Below are 25,148 nucleotides of genomic sequence, written 5' to 3'. Positions count from 1 at the left end.
TCAATATCTTGTAATAACCTATAATGGAAGAGAATCTGAAAAAGAATAGATATATACGTATAACTGAATCACTTCGCTGTGCACCTGAAACTAACACAACATTGTAAACGAACTTTACTTCAATAAAATTTTAAAAAACAAAGCAGGGTCGTGGGGCTTAGAGTCGATCCAAGGTTCTCACATTTTAGCGTACATCACAGCCACCTGTTTGCTTGCTAAATAGAGGTTGCTGAAACCCACTCCGAGAGACCAAGGTCGTGCATGTGCTTCTGGCCGGGGGTGTGTTGGAGAACTGCCGGGCTGGAGGGCATCCCACCCACCCAGCCCAATCTCTCCCATTCTGGCAGTTTCCTGGAGAAAAACCTACTGCATCCTCATTACCGCCATTGAGGACTGGACCTCACTGTGGGCCAGCGGTGGCTCCGGTGGCAGCTAAGAGTGTCTGTCACTTCGACAGTCTCCGGGAGTGATAACCTTCAGTCCCCGTGAAAGTGTCTAAAAGATCCAGAATCGTGCATTGAGCATCTTACAAACGCCCTACTCTCAACAGCCCAAAGTATCCCTTAGAGTGGTTTATGAAGACATCTTACTTCCTTTCTAAAGTCTAAGACCTCCCTAATGTCACCCGGATAAATAATGAAAACAAACTCACCTTGCGGATATAGGCCTGCAGTCCCTTGACTCCGTACATCCTGAAAACAAACCACATCTTCAAAGAGCGGAACCTCCGGCCCAGCGGCAGCTGCCAGTGCTGAAATGAGACACAACGCGGCACATCCGTGAGGGCTATGCTAAGGGCTGGTTTCCTTTTTGACTCATGGCCTTGTCTGTTTATCTTGAAGGGCCTGGAGGACACCCCCTCTGGCTGCCATGCCCCATCCTGGATGGCAAAGCTGACAGCAGTGGAGTAAGCGGTCCGGCAGCCGGAGGCTCTCTTTGCAAAGCTCCGTGATGCTCGTGCAGGGCACACGGGGGCCAGGCCGGTGCTAGGCTTGGGAGCCATCATGAGCAGATGCGGGGAGGTACGGGCCTGCCCCACGGGGCTTACGACCCAGTGGGGGTGGGAAGGGGGCTGTTCACTGGGTTCTCTGCCTACAGGAAAGAGGACGGGGGCAGCAAAAGCCCACACCCTCTGCAGCGCGCTCCCCGTGACGCCTCAGCACCATTCTCTAGAGCAACATGCATCCTCTTTCTGCCCCGCAGGCCGCTGTGGAATGACCTGCCAGACGCTGTCACCAGAAAACACATCTGTCAACATGCGGGACGTCTCATGAGCTTTCCCTAGTTTTTCCTGAATTTGTCAGCTGCCCGGCTGTGACACTCTCCAATGGTTGTAAATGTACCAAAGCAAGCAAGAGAGGACACAGAAGGGAGAGAAGTGAGGGGACATTTGGGAAGATAAAACAGTGGCACTTCATTGGGATTTTACACATAGGCACGTCCTACTGGAACTTATAAAGGAGGTGCCAGGGGGGACTTTCCTCCATCTTTGTTTACTGGAGTAAAAAGGGACACAGTTTGAGTGTTCATTCCACTGTCACCCTAAAATGCTGTCACTACCTCTCTGGAGTGGGGTAGATTCCCCGGGGGCAGAGGTGCCCTGTGCACCCAGCCTTTTCCCCTCACCCCTGACCAGACGTAAGTTCGGAGAGGAGGAGGCCCAGGCTTATTTGCCATTTGATTCCCAGCCCATCTCCCGGCTCACCGCAGCTGCCAGAGCAGTGCACGTCTCCTGCCTGGGGAAGGAGGCTTGTCACCAGAGCAGCCAGTTAAGAGGCTGTCGTCTGAGCCCTTCTTATGCCCTCTGACCCTTTGCTCTCCCACTGTCCTGGGGGTGCCAGCTCCTGGCACACAGCCTGAGCACACAGTGGAGGGACCGCCCCGCCTTACAGAGGAATCTTCCAAGGAGCACAGGCCGCGTCATTTCCTCCTAACCTGAGCCCTGCCATCCGTGGGCTCAGCAGAGCTGCTCACTGCCAGGCCCGATCGCTAGTTAGGACCCAGTTAGAGGGTGTCCTCTTGTGGGACCCTGATCCTGAGAGGACCGGGAGGCTGCAAGAGCTACAGCCCATGACAGCGCCCCGCACTGCATTCACATTTTGGATTAGCACGGACCTGGACTCAGGGAGACAAATCTCCACTTACCCTGTAGTCAGTGATAAGCCCTGGAAAAGAGAAAGAAAAAGGAAACAGAAAGGAACCATTAGACACATTAGTTGATTACACGTCCAAGTCTTTTCCATCATCTCCTGAACCAGATATAAAATCACCGAGGGCAGGGCTGGGTGTTCCTTGAGCCACTTCCCAAGGTAACAGATTCAAGGGCGGGGGGGATTCCAGAGAGCAGAGCATAAACGGAAGTGCCGAATTATGAATGGATTCCCATTCATTTCACTTTCTGCACTTATATAAGCATGAAAATCTGAGCTTTCTCCTTGTGCCCAGTGGTAAATTGGCATTCAGGTCATATATAGCCTTCATCATGCCTTCATTCATGCGTGGGAAGGTGAATTTGTGGTATAAAGAGCAATTAGAATGTAAAGAAGAATCAAAAACTTTTGATGGGTGTTCATCTCTGTATTCTCAGATCTTAGTCTGGGTTCTGGCGCTGAGCAAATACCCAGTGGGCATTCTTCGAGTCAGTTTCATTATCTGGGATTCAAATGGCTTCACAGGGGTTACGAACTCGTTTGCATTTTACTCTCCCCTTGTGCCAAAAGCTGTAAAGCCAAGGATGGTATGGAGGAAAGAACGCTGGACAAGGAATTTCGTAGACAGAAGTTTCTGCGTGGTAGTCTTGGGCACAGAATCAGGTGGGGATTAGAGAGATGCGTTTTGGACCCCTGATCCTCCAGTGTCGTCCAGAGGAGGCTCGCTGTGGCTGGCGAGCATACCTGGCTCCCCAGGTCAGATCAGCTGTGGCATGGCCTGGCGGGCCCTCACCGAGGTCAGCTGGCATGGGCCGGCCACCTACCGCAATCCGCCACCCACTCTGATAGACTGCATTGGGTCCACTGGGCACAGCGTTAGGGTTAGGGTTAAGGATTTAGGGTTAGGGTTAGGGGTTAAGTTTAAGGTTAAGGTTAGGGTTAGGGTTCTGGCTCACCTCTTTCCTATCTTCCAAATGTACAGTTTTTATAATGAAAGAATTCATCTGAAATGTCTATATACCAGGTGTGGCCGCTCTTTTCCTATCATCTGCATTGTGACAGAAATTTCTGTCATAGAAAAAAAAAAAAATCCCACTTTTTTGGGTCACTCTTTGGCACGAGTCCAGTGAGACAACATATGTAAAAGTGCAAAGCAAACATAGGGGCGTACGGGAGCCGTAATCACTCCCACTGTTGCTGCCCTAATGTTGCTGCCACAGTGCTGACCCGTCAGGGGAACAGCGGGGAGAGTCCCCCCAACTCCAGGGGGTCTCAGGTGCTAGCAGGAGACACACGACCCTGGGGGGACCCCTGAGAGGGAGACTTTGCTCCTGGATCCCAGTGATGAGAGGGAGGCGTCCCAGTGGCCCACAGGAGGAACTGGGCAGCAGCCTGGGGAGCTGCGGGGTGTCGGGGGAGGGGCAGTCCACGTGGGCAGTCCTGAGTGGGCTTTTCAATAGTTAAATGATGAAGAGATTTCTTTATTGAATAGAAAGGATCTTTTAAAAAAAACACTCTAAACATATTTCATTTCAAATTACAGCAGGCTTCGCAGGAAAGTGAGATCCATCCAGATAAAATATACCCTTATATCCAGTGGCCATAGAAGTTTAAAGTTGATTTTGGGTGATTTACTTGGCAAACACAAAATGGGTCATTGCTTTTGTTGATTCATAAATTTTTGGGGGGAAAAAGTACAAATAACTAAGATTGTTCATCTTTAACAGCCATAGCCAATATTTCAATCAGAAACTGCCTTTCTATAAAAGTGGAATAAAATTACACTTTTTAAAAATTCCTGGAGCAATGAACTTTACTGAGATGGCTTAAACTCATTCTAAGAATGCCTTCCTTTTTTTTTTTTTTTTGGCCATGCCACACGGCTTGCGGGATCCTAGTTCCCTGGTCATCAAGGATTGAATCCAGGTCCTGGTAGTGAAAGCGCTGGGTCCTAACCCCTGGACTGCCAGGGAAGTCCCGAGAATTCCTTCATTGTTTAACAGCAGCATTTTGCTAACTGTCATGATGACTGTGGTTTTCATTATTCAAACATGAAATGCATTTTTAAATAGAAGAGCTTTGGCAGCTGGCTCCTAATTTCTCATGGCTTTATGCCAACGCCATTTTTAAAAACTAGACTTTATTTTTTTAGAGCAGTTTTAGGTTCTGAGCACAGCTGAGCAGGGGGTGGGTGCTTGTATCCGATGCGCCCCATGGGACGGTGGGCAAGTTTAAGAAGGCAAAACCGAGGTCTGATCTTTCCGTGGAGACCGCGCGGGCTGGGGTCTGCATGGGAGGGAAGGGGCTGTGCCTTGACTTGTGTCACTACTGTTCAGTGCTCCTGCCACAGTCATCAAAACTGCATCATCTTCCAGCCAGCCCAATTCCTGCTCAGTTCGTGGAGGGTGGGGTCACGTGATCTCCGGCATCCCTCCCATCACTAACATCCACTGTTGTCTAAGGAAACTCAATGAGACAGTGGCAGAAGTTCCCAAAGACTTGGCCTGTCCTTCCCTCCCCGGGGTCCCTGGACCCCATGGTGGCCGGCATGGCACCTGCTGGTGGCCATGAGGGCTTCGGAGAGTGAGAGAACCCTCTCCCACCCGGAGGCTGAGTCCTATAGGGACAGACAAGAATGTAAATCACTGTCCCCAGCGCGTGGATTACAGTGAGTGGGCATAGAGGGACGGGGGTGTCTGTGCAGGTCGCCTCATGCATTTTATCTGATCAGGATCTCAAGTAATCCGTAAGATTTGTTTTTTTTACTAGGAGACTTAATTTTTAGAGATCCGCATTTGTGAGTGGATCCTGCCTCAGCCTTGCCCAGTTTTCTCTTCCCTCCCCAGGCCCCTGGCCCAGCTGTTTCTTCCCCTGGTGCCACTGGTCTAAGCGATGCAAACTCTCTTTAGGGCAGTCATCATTTCAAAGGCTCAGCGCAGGAGGTGCCCACGCCCATGTTGAGGGCCGTGTGGCCCCTCCGGCCCTATGGGTGCCTCCCCCAACCCTGCCCCAAACAGTGAGGAGAAGAGCCAGGACCGCGTCTCCATCACCACCCCCCCTCAGGAAGCAGCTCTTCCTGGCTCTGCACCTGGCCCCCTAGGACCAGTCTGTGGACATGACTCTGGGCACCATGGACGCAGCTCTGATGGGAACAGACTGGAGAAACAAGGCCAGCGGCTTACCTGAGTCCTGGTGGCTGTGCTTTAGGTACACGGGGTCCAATTTAAAGGCTCCGGTCAGGTCAGTTCTCTTTTTCACCCTGTTTTAGAGAACAAACCAAGGGGCTTAACGAGAAGGTGTCTCAGGTGGGCCTGCACGGCCCTCGCCTCCTGTTCCTTCTCCCGCCGGGTTCAGGCTCCCCTGCTCCCCGGTCCCCTCCCTGACACCCCACTCGGCACGCATGCCCCTCATCTGCACCACCCGTCCCCTGGCTCGGCTGTAGCACAGCATTAACCTCCAGAGCTCTGGGCCCCTGAGGTTGGGGGTACGTGGTATAATAAAACTAAGTCTTTGGTCTTTATTCCTGGTCCAACTAGAATTGCGCCGAGACCTGACATTGAGTCTCCATTTTCATTTAGTTAGGACTTCTGGAATGGCTTCCAAAAAATTGTACCCTTTTCTTCATAAAAATCTACACAGGTTTTGATATATTTATTCATAGTAACCTTACATCTTTTCTTGCTATTATAAAAAAATATTTCTTTTAAAAATTTTACACGTGCTACTTATCGTATATGCAAATAAATGCACCCTTAAAAGTGCTGTGTATCTAGAAATCTTGCTGTGTTCTCTTATTAATACTTTCTCGGAAGATTCTGTTCTCATTGAAGACACTCACACCATCTGAGAATCATGAGTTTTGTGGCTTCCACTGTAACCCTTACTTTTACTTCTCTGTCATGTCTTACTGCACAGGTTAGGAAAGCACAACGCTGAATAGGGTGTGTATTAAGGGAATTGTAATTTTTTTCCCGATGTTAAAGGCAGTTTTTCTAATATTTCACCACTGAGAATAGGTTTGCTGTAGTTTTTTGGATGATATTTTTTTATCAGATTTGGAAAGTTCTCTTCCGTTCCTCTTTTACTAAGAATTACAGAATTTTATCTAATGCTTTTTCCGTATCTAATGAGATGGTAACTTTTTTTCTCCTTTACTGTTAAACATGGTCATGACATTTTAAAATCTTTTAATATTTTTAAACCACCCTGGGATGTCTGGAATGAACACATTTTAGTCACTATATACCATCTTTATTTTCCCCTTAAACATTATTGAATTTTATTTGCTAAAATTTACTTGGCATTTCCACATGTAATTTTGTGAGCTTGTCCTGTAGCTTTTCTTTCTCAGCTCCTCATCTGGTTTTGGGATCAAAGTGACACTGACCTCATGATATATGTCCCCCTTACTGGTCTCTGAATTACATTTATAATTAGACCTATAGATGCCTTGACAGTTGGTAGAACTTGCTGTTAGAAGAATTTGGATGTTTCTGTTGTGTGAAATGTAACTATTGGCACATAGTCTTTAGAACTATGAGACGTTTCAGGTTTTATATTTATTCTTGAGTCAGTTTTGATGACGTATTTTTTTGTAGTTATTGAATATGTACATTTGTAGGCAATTCTGGAATGATGTAATTCATAGTGCTTTCTATTTTTTTAAATGCCTGCTGTGTCTGTGGTTTTGTCTTTCTTATATTTCCAGTACAGTTTACTGTGCCTTCTCCTCTATTTCTGGTCCTTCTTTCTAGAGAGCATCTATTTTATTAGGCAGGTAAAGGACCAGCATGTGGCTCTCTTGATCTGTGCTCCTGTTTCCTTATTTCCTATTTCATGTCTGTCTCTTCATCTTCATTATTTCCCTCCTTCTAGTTTTGATGGTTTATTCTGTCGCTGTTTTCTTGCTTCCTTGGGGCCCTTAGCTAATTATTTTCTGGCTTTCGTGTTTTCTGTTTAAGTCTGTTCTCCAAGTCCTACTTTACTGCATGCCCATGAATTCTGTCACATCTTCATATTCATTCAGGTCCTAGGATTTCCAGTTTCCCTTTGTTCATTGATCCGTGGCTCCAGTGGGTCTGTGGTGGTTTGCTCTCCAAAATTTAGGTACCAGCTTTGCTTTTCCTTGTGAAGTTTAATGATACTACAAAGAAGAAAACTTTATTTAAAAAAGCAAATGGACGTGTGCTTGCACATATGCAGACACACACGCTTGCACACACACACACACACACACATGCACAGAAACACCCTCTCTAGGGATCAACATCATCTCACCCCTGATGGGCCTCACGGTGAGGAAAGCCTCTCCCTGTCACCAGACACATTCCTGAGGGATGGTCCTGAGGGAGGAGGGGGCAGGGGACACCTGTCCTATGTAGAAAGCATGGCTTCTTATGTTGTCTTTTTAAGAAATCTACAACTCTGTGTGTGACGGGCTCCCTGAATGAGGGCTCCTGCTACCTCTTGGTGCCAGAAACAGTATAAAGAATTCAAGATGCCAAAAGCACCAGGACCAAAGTGCAAAGAAACAAAGGAGATTCATAGAAAACTGTGTTGTCATGCACAGGTTCTAGAATCACGTCTTACCATAACCAGAGTGATTTAAAATCTTCCCAAGTAACTGAATTTTTCAAAAAATCCAATACAACAGGGTTGTACAAAAGCTATAAAACTAAAAAATTTAATTTTATTTGGAAAAAAATTAATCCTCTTTTTAAAGGCAGAGTAAAACATGCCCTTGGTGGAATTTGAGGCTTTCTTTGGAGAAAATCTGATATTAAGGGACATTGAGGTCAGAGCAGAATGGTTCATATTTACATATAAAAGATTCAAAATACCCAAATGAACAATGAAGAGCTTATGAACAGAATAATGAAATCATTATAAAACGTATTTACTGGGCTTGTAATGAGGTCAAGTTTTTAAAACTTCAATTATCTTGTCCGTTTTAATACGTAGAGAATATAACCAAAGAATTGAGTTTAAATTATGGACTAACCATTGATAAAATTTCATTAAACAAAAGAGAGACCCTTCTGATTTTGAAGAATACAAAAAAGCCAGTGAGAGAAAAAAAAAATCCATTTACATCTTGTTTGTTGTATTAGCAAAACCTTTAAACACATCTATAAAAAATTCACAACTTAGGACTGTTTGTTTGCTTGTTTTCAACTCTGCAGAGTTGAAGGATGCCTGGCCTTTTCTGAAATCCAGTTCTTATGAGTATCCTTATTATCTGTGTTCTACTGTGTTGGGACACCTCATTTTTTACTGCAATAACCTCTTAGAATAGCAAAATATATGTATGTGATTCCCTGGATTTTCAGAACAGGGCAAAAAAGCCTCTGAGTAGACTCTTAGCCATCCTTCTCTCCCTGCTCCCTGTCAGCAGGCCGCAAGGCTCACTTACATCCTCTGCAAACACACAGGGGTCCCCAACTTGGGCCCAGCTTGTTCAGCGGACCCTCAGCTCAGGTAGGCGAAGGGGTAGCTGCCTTGAAACAGGAGAGGAATGCTGTGGTCCATTCATTCTCCTTTGGAATTTAGGCTGTATGTGCCAGGGCTAAAATCCAGGACTATTTTCAGTATTCAGAGAGAAAGTGGAATCAGAGTCAGATTGAACAAAAGTGGACATAGAATCAGGGCCCAATTTTGCCTCATTCACACTAAAAACAGCTCTCATTCTCCGATTTCTTCTGTATCCATCCGGGACAATTCCAACGTGTTCTCTGTGCGTCCTTTTGTTTAGCTGTGTGTCTGTAAAATGGATATTGCTTTGTGTGCATGTCTTCATTTGCATCCTGGGAGATACATAATTCTGTATCTGACTCTTTTTACTCAGTTATAGTTTTTGAACCTTCACCCCTATTGCATCAGACACATGGCTCTAGCATGGATGGCTGTGTGCCATTAGCAAACCCATGCACGTCTCAGAACTCCAGTTGCCTCATCTGGATGAGGGACGATAATTCCTATACCAGTAAGGCTGCAATAGGATTAGGTGAGGTGGTGTAGGAGAAAGCAAAAGGCCACCTACTAGCAGGTAATATCTTGAATGTAAAATTTGTACTCGAAGCATCATTACTGCTGTAAACGGAAGAATCAGGCACCCTTGGATGAGGGTTTAGGTGCATTTGCTTTGCCCATTCCAGCAAAGGCAGGGGGAATTCTCTCCACACAGCCCAAGACCTTAGGTTTACATCTCACTTCTTCACAGAATCTGGTGCTGTGATTCAACCTGGTACATCATTTCCTCAAACCAGAAGTATCTGGAGAGCAACTATAATCCTTCACGTGTGCGTGCTCGAGGAGCCTGGCGCTCACAGGTGCACAGGGCCAGGCTGGCCACGGGGCTGTGCCAGGTGGGAAGGATGCACCAGCATCCCAGACCGGCAGAAATGATGCTTTAAAAGGCGCTCAGTAATGGATGAGACATTGGAAACTTGCATGTTTATGTTAAAACACCAACTTCTAAATGTGGGCAGCTTATTTAAAAGGAATTTAAACCTACATGGACCACAGGAAACCACCTTCAGTAGCTGTCACCTGTTCTGAGTTTGCTGTTGTGCACACATGCGTCTCAGGGCCTTTGCACTGGCCGCTGCCCCACATCCCCGCAGGTCCGCATTGCCTGGACCCTCCTCACGTGCCCTCTGTCGGACGCCACTTCACCAGACAGGCTTCTGGGCAATGAACAAAGGGGCCGATCGAGGGGTCTCGCCCGCACACCCCTCTCTACCCCCAGCTCCCCACGCTTCTCCCCTGAACCTCTCCCCTCTGTCTTCCCAAGCCCTTCCCCACCCTTCACCTCCTCACCCCATGGATCTCGGTTTCCACTGGACTAGACTTGATTTCATTTAGGTTCTCAGTTTCCTTCGGTTGTATTTTATTGACTGAAAACTCTATCCCATGGCTGAGACTCCTTGAGTCCAGGAATGATAGCGCTCTGGTTTCAGTCAACAGCGCTCAAAACAAAATGCTTTCCAACTAACTCCTGACCTTCCCTTCTCCTTGTAGGTCTCGGTTTGGACGGGGCTGCCCCCAGTTGCAGAGGCTGCTTCACTAGCATCACCCAGGGCAACCCCTGGGGTGGGGGTCTGGGCGGGTGTGTGAAGGACCTTGTGCCGAGCACCCCGCAAGCTGGGCAGTGCTCAACACGCCCCTGTGGGCAAGGAGAGAGAACTTCTTTGCAGGGAAGGGGTGCTTGGTGCGGTGGGGTCAAAGGAAAACCTACATTTGATAAGAATCAAAAAATCAGAAAGTAGTAGGTGGCATAATTAAGATTATAGGGTTTAAAGTAAGCTGACCTGGGTTAATTCCTTAAATATTAGTCTTCTGGCTTTAACTAGTAATTTCTTATGAGCACTGTTCTGGGCTGAAGTGTGTCAGCACCCCCCAAATTTATACATTGAAGTTCTAACCCCTGGTACCTTAGAAAGTGACTGTGTTTGGAGACAGGGTCTTCAAAGAGGTAATTACATTAAAATGTGGTCATGTGTCTGGGCCCTGATCCCATAAGACTGGTGTCCTTCTAAGAAGAGGAAACTTGGACACAGACATGCACAGAGGGACAACCATATGAAAACCCAGGGAGAAGAAGGCCGTCTACACACTGAGGAGAGAGGCCTCAGGAGGAACCAGCCCTGCAGACACCTTGGTCTCGGGCTTCTAGCCTCCAGAATTAGATTTCTGTTTTTTAAGCCGCACAGTATGTGGTACTCTGTTACAGCAGCCCTAGCAAGGTAATATAAGCACAGCGCCCAAAATAGTAGACATGGGTAATTTTTATGTTAAAACACGAATCCTTCAAGGTCAAATTCCATCAATCAGTATTCATATCATCATTACCATATCATGGGACGAACCCCTGGGTTTGGGAGAGACCTGATTCCCCCAGATGTGTGAAATCACCTCAAAACCCTTGACAATCGCTCTGGCCAGGACCTCAATAGCTCAGGAGAGAGAAGTCACATCCTCTATTATAATTTAAATTTTTACTCTATTTATTTAGCCTTTCCAACCCACAGGCAGGCGGGAGGCTCCTTAAGTATTGCCTCCCACCCCTCAATTCCCCACTCTGAGGGGACAACTAATCACCCTTCTCTGTGGCAAAATTTCAAATACTGGAGGCTGCTCTTGTGTCTCGTGGCTCATGTGTAAGTTTCTCCTACAGGCTCATAACGCTCAGGTCCGTTTTCCATCTCCAAACGACGTGGCCTCATCCCTACGTTTCCCGTCTCCTCCCGTACGTCACCTCCCCTTTGCCAAATCCCCCTCTACGGGCTGGTCCTGAACAGAAGATGCCAGAAGGGACCCGTCTGAGACAGATTAACACACAGCCCCCCAGCTCTGACTGCACCTTCCAGCAGCCTTGGCCGTCACACCAGGCTCTGGGAAAGGCCACGGGTAAAGCACGTTTTCTCTCACCCTTAACTTGCTCCCTGGCTTTCTGGATGCAAAGGCAGATGCTACATTTATTGTATTCATCCTCGTCACATCTCAGCTTTTGGGGCACACGTCAGTGGGCCCTGACAGCTGCAGTCTCCCCATCAGGAAGAGGGGGCAGCAATGTCAGTGCCCTCCTTGCCAGGCTGCCTAGGGGGGCAGTGACTTTGGTTAAATCGCGCGTGATGACGGCAGCCTGCACTTACGGGGGCTCCTTGTACATCCGTTTTTGCTATTATTTTACCCAGGAAATGAGTGGAACATCACAGCTTACCACAAGCCCCTCTGGGATCATCTCGCTCCATCCCCCATCAGCCGTCAGCTGGTCTGTCCAGGCCGGCTCTGTGGCTTTTCTCTGCCAGATCCCTTAGCTAAGGACCCCTTAGCTGCCAGTTAACTTGCTCTGAGGCCAGCCCCCTCCTCACAGAACAGAGGCCTTGGGGACCCCTGCCGGCCCCACGCCAGCTGGGTGCTCTGGACCCACAACCCACCCGTCAGCTCCCTTGGACGGTGTTTGCACCTGACCCAATACCCCAGCAAAACAGAATGACATCTCAACCCGAATTAAAGTTTGAAAAAAGGGAGTTTTGACACGCTGCATAAACTATCCTTAAAGTGTTCCAATCCAGGTAAAATAGACAAACGCAACCACAAGAATACTAACATTCATAAAAGCTGTAGCTTTTATCAGTTCTTATTAACATTTCAGAAAAACTGTAGCCCAGATATGAATGGGTTTTAAAATCATGTATCAGAGTTCGGGTCAAAGACTGACAAAAAAGTGAATTTGATTTAAACAGAAGGGAAGCACTGAACATGTAGTTTATCTTTAGATAGAGTTCAAGGGAAACTGATTATTTGGTGAACTGACTTTAGCCGGATTATGTGAGAGCTGCTTTCCTCACCTTTCTAAGGTGGAAAACCATTCACTTAATTACACAGTGAACAATTTTGCACAAAATTCATGCAAAGCCTCTTGATCTCAAGATTCATTAACCACCTTCTTACTCTAAAAAACTCAGAAGAACTAGTTTCTAGAGATCCCATTCCACTCCCAGTCACCAGCATTTCTTTAAATATTATCCATGTAGTGAAATATCAACCACTTCCATTTTGGAAGTCTGGAATTCCTTTTTCTTGCTCTAGAGATAACCAATGTGATGCCGGTACTGCTGGTAAGAATTTTCAGGGAACTGCTTAGAAAATAGACTTACTTTTATTTTTCCTTAGCAAATGCTTTTAAGCATATAGACTTAGACTTATTAAACATTTAAGAATAAAAACACAGAAGAAAATGATTTAGAAATATGTGCTAAGGTTACTAAGCACTGTTTTTTATTAATGCTAGATAGATTAGACCAGAGATTTTCTCTGTTATCCTCTTTTCTTGTGCCAATATGTTCTAGATAACAGCGTACAACAGGGTAAGATGTAGCAAGAATTCCACCCTGCAGGCAAGCAGTAAGTGATGTATGTGCTTTGCCAGCAATGGCACCTCACCTGCCAGGTTTCTTTCATATAAACTATTCTAAGGAGCAGTGTAATTGCAGGGTAATTGACATCTAATGAACAGGGCAACTTACCACATGGCAGAGCAGTCAAAATTCACCAAGAGCCATTTGTGGGGATTAAAGTTAAATGAATCTGCATACTGCCAAGGAATAATAACAACAAAAAGAAAACACTTCAGTTATTAATGTTTAGCTATAAAACACGACCTCATACATAGTAATTAACAGTTTGCAGTCTCAAATGAAAACCAACGTGACCAGACAGAGGAGAAGGGAAGCAGCTGAACCGTGGGGTTTGGGGCTCGAGGGCACTTGGGAAGGTCTGGGCAGCCACTGCTCCTACCTGAGCCTCTTTTCTTTCATTTTCAAATCCTATCTCGTGAAACATGAAGCTGATATGGATCTGATTCTGGGCTGAAGCGCAAGGGGAGGAAGAGAGCTTTGGAGCCAGAGAATCGGGGTTGGCTTCTGGGCACAACCGCCTGTCCGTGTGGCCTGGATGGGAGTTCTGCTTCGTGGGGAAGGCGTGCAATCACAGCCACAAACTCTTCAGTGCAGCTCCCGAGGGTGACGCAGAAAACATCCAGTGCAAACACTGAGACTGCCGCTGCTCCGTGGTTGTAAAGCCAGCCAGGTGGTGGCCCAGGGAACCACGTGGTGAGAAAATGGCTACTGACCTCCTGCAGCTCTGGTTAAGCGGGGAGACCTGGCAAGAGAACAGTCCCTGGGCCGTATGAAAACGACCGCCAGGTAGCCCTCAAGCTGGCTCCCCGCTCAGAGGCGGAGGGAAGGGACTGGCTGAGCCGGGCTGGGATGTGCCTCGGGGGAGGGGGCGCCCTGCAGAGAGACACCCACAGAACCGGAGCGACGCTGAGGTCCGCTGGACGTGAAGGGTACCAGGCTGCCGACCGAAAGAAATGCACAACCTAAAAGTTGAGTTATGCTTTGTTTGGCGGACTTTCCGAGAACTTCAAGCCCGGAAGACAGCATCTCAGGTAGCTCTGAGGGACCGCTCTGAAGAGGCAAGGGGGGGGCCAGGATATAGAGGGGTTTTTGCAACAAAGATCAGGTAGTCGGAACATCAAAAGGTTACTGTTGATTAAAGAAAACCAGACATCTCAAGTTAAGGAATTTAGCACTTTTCTATGCATGGGAAGATGCAGGAGTCTGGGCTCCCTGAAATCATCCCTTTGATCTGCACCTCAGCCATCTGGGGCCAGTGTCCTGTGCTTTCTCATCCTGAGTCCCCTCAGGGTACACTATTGGGGGTGGGCTTCAGGGGCTGACTGCTAGATGGCAGGCATCCTGTTTCCATCCTGAGTGCCCTCAGGGCTCACCGTCCAGGCGGCTGTCATGTGACGGCTTGATGGTTGCAACACACTTTGTGTACTGATACGGCAGCAGCATTTTTCTACAGGAACTTATAAGTGAGGGATTGGAATGAGGTAGTATCTAGAGCCTTCCTATTATGTATCTGTTAATCCTAATTTGGTGTAGGGCTATCACATTGGGATCAAGGGATGCACTTCGAGGACCTTGGATAATTTAAAATATGCAGAATTTCAAAGCATAATCGGAGCCCGACCCTGACAAAGGTCATGGGAAGTTTCTATCATCGAGAGGAGACCCACCCTGGCAGCCACAGAGACACAGCTCATATCTGGGGGGGCTTGCCTGCTTTGAAACTGTGAGTCCCAATTCATTTTTAATTGGGGGGATTCACAGTTCTACTTTTCCACATAAAATGAGATGTTATTCATGGCTTATCTTGCATGCTTTCAAATTTGCATAGTCTGAAGTCACATAAAATTTATCCACATTTCAAACTACTAGACAATTCGGAATCATCAAAATTTTAATTCACAGGTGCTATGTCAGACAATTGGACCGATTTGGCCTGGGAAACACTTTATGCATCAGTTTCCTCAACTTTATGAACTAGCAAAGTTCTCAGAATATATGTATGGTGGTCAGCAATGGGAAAGTGAAAATTTCATAGCTAATCTACAGTAATCAGGATCAGCCCATTTTTTTCATTTAATGGTTGGTTCTTTCACCAACATTGATGTAATAGATCAACAACTGTTCCCGTCTATCTAAATGTTTTCTTCTTTATTTCTAGAGACACCATCCACATTCATCGTGCTCATAATAGTAACAGGGTCCCTCCCTGGATGCCAGTGGTAACAACCGCCAACAGCTGGCTCTAGGTTCAAGTTCAAGTGTCATCCCATTTTCAAGTAGAAAAATGAGAGATTTCAACCACCAAGACTGGCCAAGGAGGGCAGTCTGCGTTTTCACTGAGCCATCACAAGTGGCGAGCTCTTACGATTCTCAGAGCGCCGGCTCTTGGCTTATCCTCTGGCTGATGAAAAGGACCTGGGTCCCCCTGGAGGCCACATGGCTGCATCTATAATTGAAGCAGAATGATGGCAGCGGCCATGGCAAGGCCCCAGCTGGGAGGAACCTCGTAGTGGGGAAGCTTCGAAGTCTCCCCAAGGCTGTGGGACACCTCTTCTCCATCCCAACGAGGGAAGGGGGAGGGGGTAGCCAGGAGGGGCCGACAGGGAGATGCGTGGTCACCAACAGCAACCTCACCTGTCCGCCCGCTCTGGGAGAGCAGATTCATTTCCCTCGAGGTTCCAATAAGAGCAATATTGAGAAAGAGACAGGAAATGACAAGTTTCATTTGTTGATAACGGGAAACAGAAGGTGAAAGAAGGGGCTTTGTTTGCTAGGCATTTTATTAGTTCCCTCCTGGGGGCTGATCTGTGTAAACGTCTTTCATTACCCACTGCGACGTTTTCTTCCTGCTGATGGAGAGGAAGGTTCTTATCTGCAGGGAAGGGCCGGGCCAGACAGGATATTGCACCCCTTATCTGCCAGCTGAGCAGCGGGCCCTCGCAGCCCAGGGACCAGTGGCCACAGGAGGACAGATGGCAATGACTCATGGTTGGGTATGAAATCCTGTCTGCTGCTGATAGGATCTCACTTCAGCCCCACCACTGGGGTGGTCTGACAATTGGACACCCCCATGAAAGTGAAACCTCGAGTTGTGGGTTCATGAGGAAGAGAAGAGTGTAAGGGGGACAGATCGTGAAATTCTACACCTGATACTCAGAGTTAGAAAAGACCAGGCCTTGGGAGGGGCACGTACATCCCAGATGAATACTTTGCCCTTGGTCCCTGGAGACCATAGGGACAGACATCCCCAGTGATGTGTATCGTCACACACAAGACCACAGGACCACAACAAAAGGTATTTACATGGTACAGAGATTTATTCTTCACTTCCTAGCACCAAACACCCACCTAACTAGCTACCAGCCATGAACTATAGGGGCCAGTGTGAGCTTCCCCTTACCAGAACTTCTCATGTACTACACCCCTTCCCAATATTTCCAGAGGTCTTTGGAAGCTCTATTTACCCGCTGAGGATTGATCTAAGCCCTTGCACACATTCAGTGATCAATAAGTAATTACTGAATGAATGAGTGAATAAATGGATGGATGTGAGGGAGATATAAACCAGACTACGCCTTCATTCATTAGTGATAAAGGCATTATTCATCCCAAAGATGGGAATTTTGTATTCTATACCTCTGACACCCACTTTGCTGGTATTATGGTGTTATGAGAATCCAAATTAGTCACTAGAAAATTGATCGGCGGCAGGCAAGAGGGCAGAGGGAGGTTTGGAGGGATGGTCTCTCCAGGTCGTGGTGAAAAATGATAATGGTGTGGAATGTGTGCATAGCTTGCTGTATGCAGACGCTGCTTCTTAGCCCTTTAAATATGGTTAACTCCTCTGATCCTTAAAACAACTCCTCAAAGGAGGCATGATTATGAAATCCATCTTGTGAGGTGGGGAGAGGATACTAGTCTGCCCGAGGGGACATGGCTGGTCCTAGGGCAAAGCCAGGATGCAAGCAGGCTGTCCAAGGCCCAAGACCACGCCCTTGATCCCTGCACCTCGTGAGGTCAAGGTCTTGAGAAACCCCGCCTCTGAGCAGGAAGCCATTACTGGCCTCCTTGGATTTACTACCCTCTTCCCCCGCTCACTGACAAAGTCTGCCACCCTGGACCCTTCATTGCATGTGCATCTGAGTCCCTGGCAAGGAGGAACTTCCTGCCCCGTGAGCTGCCGACAGCGAAACCCGGTTCCAGCCTGAAACAACTGATCAGGGCCAATCCCTAAGATCATCACTTAGTGTCAAGTCTGCACCCTGGAGAAGCAGAGCATCTGTCGATCGTTTTGGTTGCTGTTTCTCAAAAGAAGCAGATGCTTTAGCTGGCATTATGGGCCATGTTTTCCAAATTCTGAAAGTGCTCAGGACATTTAAATGCACCGGTGGCTGTTTTCTCCATCTCAATGAAAGTGAACATCACACTCAGTTGCATGATCACAACATGACTATTGATCCAGATCAAATGGAATTGCAGGTTGTTTTTTAAAAAATTATCCCTTGATCTGACACGCATTCAGATTTTATTTTCTTCCTAAACAGTTTCCCACCGTTTGTAAGCTAAACTCTATCCTATCATGACAGCTCTGCCCAGGATTTGCAGATGGAGAAATAGTGTAAACATCAGGTGTATTTTGAGAAGACAAGGCTGTATGATCGGGAAAGGTTCTCACCCCTTGTCACAAGGAAGTGTGACCTCCACCCATCACAGAAACTGGTTTGGAAGTCATTTGCTGCAACGAACCACAGTGGTAAAAAATATCAATGTCACACCCTTGTAAGGAGAAGTCACTGGTCGCAGGATACCTTCTAAAAACGCTCTTGTGGAAGAGCACACTCACCTCCACTCCATTCAGAAGATGCCGGAACTCGGGGCAGATGAAGGCGCTGCCCGCGTAGGCAGCGTCCACGTGCAGCCACACGTCCTCCTCGTGACCTGAAGCCCAGAAGCGACCTGTGAGCACTCGGAGGGCCGCCCTCACCCCGGCGTCAGAGCACCTGTCCCAGCCCAGCATCTTCTCAAATACAGTCTGTCAAGAGCGTTTGTTGGCCTGATGTCTGCATCCCTGACAAGCAGTGACGCTGAGGCAGAGGCCGTGTGCTACTGGCCCCGACGGTGCCTGGCACGGGGACCAGAACTCAGAGAACGCGTGGAGGTGAGGGGAACCCCTGACTCTCGGCGTTGACCCTCATGCCCAGCAGAGCTCGAAGGGACCAGCCTACCCCACACCACCAGCCCGTCCACCCACATCTACTCCAGGTAGGTGCCGTGCTCTGCCCTCCCCGCCTCGCCCTCGGGGAACTTTCTCCTCGATTCTCTTGGCTCTGAAGTCCTTCCCACAAGCATCTCTTACGGCTGGGACCACGCAGTCCACACTGATCTCTCCACCCCCACAGGAAGTTCAGTCACCTGCTTTGCGCTTCCTGAAATCATTCTCGGCTCCCTTCCTGAATGTGATTTCTGTGTTCCAGCCGTACTGGAAAAGTCTCGCGGGAAGGGCACCTGCCTGACTTTGAGCTGGGATAGAGTCCCGTCTAAATATGGTCCCTCGGGACTTCCCTGGCGGTCCAGTGGTTAGGGCTCCGAGCTTCCACCACAGGGGACACGGGTTCGATCCCTGGTCGGGGATCTAAGATCCCACATGTTACGTGGTGCGGCCAAAAAAAAGTAAAATAAAAAATAAATGTGCTCCCTCAATTCGAGCGTATCTGGGCTCAACTCCCATCTCCAGCCACCCAGCCGCCGTGTGGTCTTACTGCCCTCCTGCAAGCTCGCTCCTCTCTCAGCAAATGGAGATGAAACAGCACCCAGACCTTGAGGGACAAACTAGGTAACACTCGTACGTGCCCGTCACGACACTAGGACAGACTCAGTGAGGAGCGACCGGATCCCCGTGATTATTTCCTGCCTCCGTGCTGTAGACTTCCCACGGCCGTGAAATGCGCAAGCAGGAGAGGTTGTGGGTCTGCAGCAAGGGGTGGGCGTCCTTCCCTTACGGGGGCGGAGCTGCCCCGGGAGCGCCAGGTCAGGGCGCCCTGGCAGGGGTCCGTCGGCGCCTGCATTTGCGCTGGTGGGTGGAGTCACGGTTCACTGTTGCATGCGTGAGGCTGATTCATCACGCACGACGCTGTGAGGAGTGAGGGGTGGCTCTGAGCTCCGCTGATAAAGGACAGAAGAGACCATTCAAAGCCTCGATTCAGTTTGATCTTCAGGCTGGAAGGGATGAAGCCTTTGGCTGGATCAAGATCAAATGTGTCCGGGGGGTGGTGATAGTGCCACAGAGGATCACGCTGAGTGAGCCTAAAGCACGTTTTACGGGTTCAGCGCCGCACTCAGACCAGCCTCCCCAGGCGCCCGTGGAGCCCCCCATGGATGTGGCCGTGAGCCAGGAAGGGAGAAGGGGGATCAGGAAAGGACAGGACGGCCGTCACCGCTGCAGCAGTGCTGTCATCTGTTGCTGCTACAGCTCAGACCCGCTGAGGGGAGGGAGACGCTTCAGACGCACGTGCAGGATAGACACAAAATCTCAAGGCAGGTCTGTGCTCTCCTCGGGGCCGTGGGAGCTGCTAAGGGGAGCTGCATTTTCTGATGGAGGCACTTGGGTGGAGTTTGACTGCCTCCGGCTCAGGACTGAGCAGCGAAGGGTCAGGCAGACAAGGCAGGAGGGACACAGCCGTGAGGGCTGGAGGAGGGGACGTTGTCTGGGAGCTGCAGACGGGCTCTCCTTCCCCCTCGGCCCTCACCGTGAGAGAGGGATGCTTGTAACACAGTAAAACCCACAACCCCTTACCTTAGCCGGGCCTACCCCGGGACAGACGGAGGAGAGGAGATCTGACCCTGAACCCCCAGGACGGGGCTGTAACGATGCCAGCCCCCAGGGCTCTGTCACTCCAGAGGGTACGGGAGATCCAGGAGGGGCAGTGGGTGGGGAATGATGGGGGGCCACTCAGGGTTTCGAAAGCGGGGCACCAGAAAGAAGGTGGCAGAGAGAACTAACCTTACCCCAGAAGAGCTCTGGCCTTTGCCCTCGGCTCCAGGGAGGGGACCTCTAGCCCCTGGAAGGCCCGGCCTGAGAGGAGTTGCGGCCCCCAGACGGCCATTCCATGTCAGTCCTGAGTCCTGGAGGACTGGGAACTAAAGGTGTGAGCTGGACGTCCGGGAGGGGCTGGGGAAGGAGGGCAGCCTCCCGGCCGGTGTGTGACACAGCCCAGTACAAACCCTGACACCGAAGCCTCGGCAAGCTTCCCTGGCAGGGAGGGCCCGCTCTCTGGGCCTACTGTCACGCATCAGGGCTGGTGGGGGGGGGGGGCCAGGGTGACCTCACAGGAGAGGACGACCGAAGCCCCAGGTTTGGACCCTTCCCCACTCTGCCCCAGGCACCTCCTCCTGCCATAAACCGTAACCACAAGTATGCTGTCAGGTGTGGAGCATCAAACCTGTGGGAAGTGCTGGAAGCCCTGACCTTGGAGTTGGTGTCAGGACCAAGGACAGCCTTTGAGGGACTGGATTCCCTCTAACCGAGTAGTTGGCCTAAAGTCCCTGCAGGAGGAACTTCCAGACGCCCGTGGGGAGTGGATTCCCAATGGGCTTCCCCTCTCTCCACGGGGAGGGGAAGAGCCTCCAGCACCACAGCCGCATCCCAAGTCTTACGTGTGATCGGCCGACAGCACAACCTGCCTTCCGTGCCCACCGAATACGGCGGGTATCTGTAGGGGTCAGGGGTCACTGAGACCCCAAGGCCAGAGCACAGGAGTCGCATGCCCCAGGACGAGGCCCACCCAGCACGCAGGCAAGGCCGCCTCGACGGGGAGGTTTCTGATGCGTCCAAGAGGGAAGGGGCAGCCCCTGTCCCTCTCGGGCCCCCACTGCCTTGCCTGTTTCCTTCCGAGGCCCCCGTGGACGGGAGCACCCGGACCTCCTGCATCATCTGCTGCATCCCTGCCAGGCACCCCTCCCCCTGCCACACCCCTGGGACCCCCGCTCCCACTTTCACACCGCCTGCCTGTCTACCTGCAACTCTCTGCTTTCTGTTTCTCACCCTGTTCTCAATAATATCTGCCGGGAAATTCCACTGACCGGTCCAAGAGGACCAACTGAAACAGTCTCTCTGGCAAATTGTTTGGAAAGGAGCTAAACAGAAAGTGTCTTTCCTAAAGCAGCAGTTGGGAGAAAACTGAGTTTTGATGTGCCCTCTTGGTCACGTAGTGGTGTGCAAATAAATAACCTGAATTATTTTAATGGTGTAGTCCAATCACATGGTAGAACAAGGCGGGCCTGGGCCTGTCTGAAGTTAAAGGGTGCTAAACATTTGGCGACTCAAGTAAATGACGTCAGAGGAGGGGAAGCAGGTGAAAGGCGCTCATTCACCGTGAAGTCACCACCGATGATTAGTAAGAGCATGGCTGGTAATGAACAGAACTGTCCAAATCGACTTCGTGGATAAACCTCGGCAGCGAGCGGAGCTTTGTGGCACTCGCCACGCCTGCCCAGAAGAGCCTCGGCATCTGGCACCATACGCATCACCCCAGAACCGGGAGCAGGGGGAGCCCCAGGACATCAGGACAGCCAGCGCTGGGGCGGCAGGACCATGTGGGCTGTGCCCGGCAGGGGACCCGGCCCTCTAATCCGATGGCTCTGGAGTGACATCAGCCGGCCGCGGGCCAGGACGTCCAGTTCCCGGCCTGACATCTGAGTCCAGGGGCTCAGCGCCCTGGCCTGGGACCAGGGTTTGCAGCTCGTGGGGCCACCGCTGCAGCCACGACTGGCTTGTCCCTCCTCCCCAGCTCCCAGCCCCCCGGCCCTGCAGCCCCACCTCCGGCCAGCTGCTCAGACAGACATCTGCCACGGTCACAGTGGGGGAGCCCATGGGAACAGGCCAGGCCACACCAGCGGCCACTTGACCGACCGGCCACCGGCTCCACGTCCCCCAGAGCACGAAGGCCCCTCTCTCGCTCTTGTCTCGCACCCTCTCCGTGCATTAACTCGTCCACTCAGAATCCCATCGCTTTACAATAAGCGTTGTTTCCATCTCTACTTCGCAGATGGGGACGCAGCTCAGAATTGAGGCACACGGCCTCAAGGGTGGCCCGGGCTGCACCACGGCTGCCTGTGACAGAGGCCTGCCCAGCCCACTCCATCAGCCTTCACTCACACCGGGGGAGAGAGGGTCCACTCCCACACCCCGTGAGTGTGGTCCACAGGCAAACCCAGGTGAGGAGAGGCGAGAGACCGCTGGGGTTCCACAGACGGGCAGTGAGCCAGGTCTCAGTGGCACAAGCCACAGCTCGGCCACGAGACACCCAGACCCTTCCGATGACTCCTGCCACCCGGCCCTCCCCTTCCCGGGGCAGCAGCTCCGCCTGCAGCAGTGGCACTGGCCCTCCTGCCCCGAGGACAGAGGAGGGGTGGGTCACAAGCCAGGACCCCTGCCTGAGGAAAGGCTTTCTGGCCACAGAAAACCTCCTGGGCCTGCTGAGTTCCCAGGGCCTCAGCTTAAAGAAGCCGCTTATTCACGGCTCACCTTTGAATTCTCTGAATTCTGGTCTCTTGGAGAAAACCTCAGTGCTCCAGTGAGGGCGGAGGTGAGGTGGCCCGGCAAACGCACGAGGCACACACTCTTCTTGGGAGAAATCCAGTTTTTTCATATTGATTTGCTTAATCACTTTAATTTGCTCAATTATATTCAGGAATTCCAAAAAGGCAAAAAAAGATGCTGGAAGACCTACTCCAAGGACAGAAAATTCTCCTGCCATCATACACGCGACCCTCTGAGAGTCTGAAGAGCTGATTCTTCTCCACCGGGGGCAACACAGCCTTTGTAATCTGACATCACTGTTATAGTTTTCTTACCAATAGCGTGTTGGTACAGCTAAGCTTAGCTTTTGTCTAATTAGCCCGAATTCTGAGTTTATGGGGTTCAAGCTAAGGTGGTTTGTGTCACTGTAAACACGAGACGAGTTTGGCTAACTATCCTGCAATAAGTTTAATGATGTTAATATCATATTAATATATTTTATTACTATATAATTATATTACATTTTATATACTACATTACGATATGAAGTTAATATTATGAAGGAGAGACCAAAGAGGCAGTCTACTGAAGTCCCCGGATATTGAGAACATTTTCCAAAAGAGAATTGTAATCAGATACTCACAGATGGGACCCACTTCTAAGAGGTTGTCAAAGGAGCAGCAGGACGTGGTCCCCAGCGTGGCCACCACCTGGAGAGCAGGAAGCAGAGGTCCTTTCAGCCCTGCATCGTAGTCACTGCCGTACCCTCCACACACACACAGCTACCACCCCTACCCAGATGGGGCCCAGAGCCTGAATCCACACGCTGGCTGAACGTGTGCTGGATGGAGAGGTGAGTCTGTGGATATGTATTTAATATTTGCATGGAAGCATCATAACAGGTTGAGAGAAACAGAGCTGGTAACAGAAAACTAGGCTGTGAGATTACAAAGGGCACTGGCACAGATTTCCCGGGATGCCGAGGGACGGGAATGAAGGCCTGGACCACGTGAACAGCATTCCCTGTGTTCTGTTTTATTGATAGAAGTGTATATATTGACTATAAGGATATCCTTCCTTCCATGAAGTAGGGAGTCTGGATTTTCTTAGCTGAGTGTGTGTGTGTGTGTGTGTGTGTGTGCACAGCAAGCACACAGAATGATGCACACGTCATCGGTCTGGCTGGGGCTGCTTCAGACCTCGTGGGATGCTTCTTCTGGATCAGCCTCCGGCTCAGCTCAGACTTTGACCAACAGCATCACTCACTGGCTTTCATCTGCTGCCCTTCTCTCTGAATGATACTGTTCCCAAAGATTAACTTCAACCCTCAGAAGATGAAGCTTTGCTCTCCTAAGGAAATTCACGACCCTGAAAATAATTCTTAAAGGGTGTCCCGAGAAAGCTTTGAGAACAGTTGGTCACCCAGCTGGGAGATGTGGCTGGGAACTCTCTGCCCTCTCACTTCTGCTCCCTGAGCGCCCTGCAGCTCTGTGATCACACCTGCGCACCTGACTTGTAAATTCCCACTCATGAAGCTGTCTCTCCCTCCTGACCCATGAAACTCTTGAAACCAGGGTCTACGTCTTATTTCTTTGTGTTGCTAGGAACTCACACTTTGCTGGCACAGAATAGGTGCTGAAACATTTGCTGCATGCAAACGTTCTCCAAATGATCAAAAAGCATCTTATGTTTCCAAAACCAAAGAGCCTAATTGATTTACAATGGCGGGTGCAGTCTGGATAATGAAATTTCTCTTTCGATGTGATAAGGCTGTGAAATTTCATTCAATCTGTGTGGCCTTTATGGAGCCCCCAGCAATGCTCTGTGCCCTGAGAAGAGAGACACAGGGGTCAGAAACACACAAGATAGGAAACCCGAGAACCCAGTTGGAGGCCTCTCTGGTGCATTTAGCCTGCAACCACCTGTGTGTGACCTGAAAACCAAATGTGTCTTGCAGAGAGAGTCAAAGTGCTCTGGCCAGGGAGGCATGGGTTCTGCTCTGTGATGGCTCAGCTGACACAGTCACCTGGGCCACAGAGAGTGTTGCTTTGCCTTTCAGGTGTGGTGAGGCCAACAGGTTGGGAGGATATGCACAGGGACTGCCCTGGTTGTCTGGTCCTTGGCTCTGGGGGGATCAGGGGAGGAGAAGTGTGGTCCGGAGCGTGAGAGACTCATAAAGGGGAGGTGGGCAGGGCTTGTGGGCTCCGAGTGGCTGGTTTGCTTAGGAAAGGCTCACTTGCCTTTCAGCTCTCCGGAAACTGGCTAGACCTCCAGGGTCAGCAAGGTCCTTAAGACATCCAGGCATCAGCAACACGGAAAATAAAAAGGCAAGATGAATACACAGACACTGAAGCTGAGCATTTGGGGCAAAAAGGCCGGGGATGGAGGCCCAGCTCTGCATCACATTGGCACCTGCTGGGTTTTTGTTTTCCCACTTACAACACAAATGCACTAGACCAGGACCTGCCCAGACCCTAAGGTCTGCGGGTGTAGACTTTCCAGCCTCAACGTTTCCTGTGGCTTCTCAGCCCCTTTCCTCCCTGCCTCTGTGCCCATCCC

The 25,148-nt window shown here is 49.8% G+C and overlaps 1 protein-coding gene across 3 annotated transcripts in view; it reads right to left on the bottom strand.

Moving 5' to 3' along the window:
* The window catches only part of DDC (dopa decarboxylase), an 82,093-nt gene that overhangs the window by 8,168 nt on the left and 48,777 nt on the right, over positions 1-25,148 (bottom strand). For all 3 annotated transcript variants that reach the window (XM_036864507.1, XM_036864509.1, XM_036864508.1), the window contains 6 exons: positions 23,233-23,299; positions 17,916-18,010; positions 13,181-13,248; positions 5,333-5,409; positions 2,146-2,165; positions 653-751 (listed from right to left, as the gene is read on the bottom strand). In XM_036864507.1, the coding sequence (XP_036720402.1) occupies positions 653-751; positions 2,146-2,165; positions 5,333-5,409; positions 13,181-13,248; positions 17,916-18,010; positions 23,233-23,299 (426 nt within the window). The remainder of the gene's footprint in view (positions 1-652; positions 752-2,145; positions 2,166-5,332; positions 5,410-13,180; positions 13,249-17,915; positions 18,011-23,232; positions 23,300-25,148) is intronic.

The sequence above is a fragment of the Balaenoptera musculus genome, chromosome 9 (assembly GCF_009873245.2).
Source record: "Balaenoptera musculus isolate JJ_BM4_2016_0621 chromosome 9, mBalMus1.pri.v3, whole genome shotgun sequence".
Taxonomy (NCBI): domain Eukaryota; kingdom Metazoa; phylum Chordata; class Mammalia; order Artiodactyla; family Balaenopteridae; genus Balaenoptera; species Balaenoptera musculus.
This window is presented reverse-complemented; position numbering and strand designations above follow the sequence as displayed.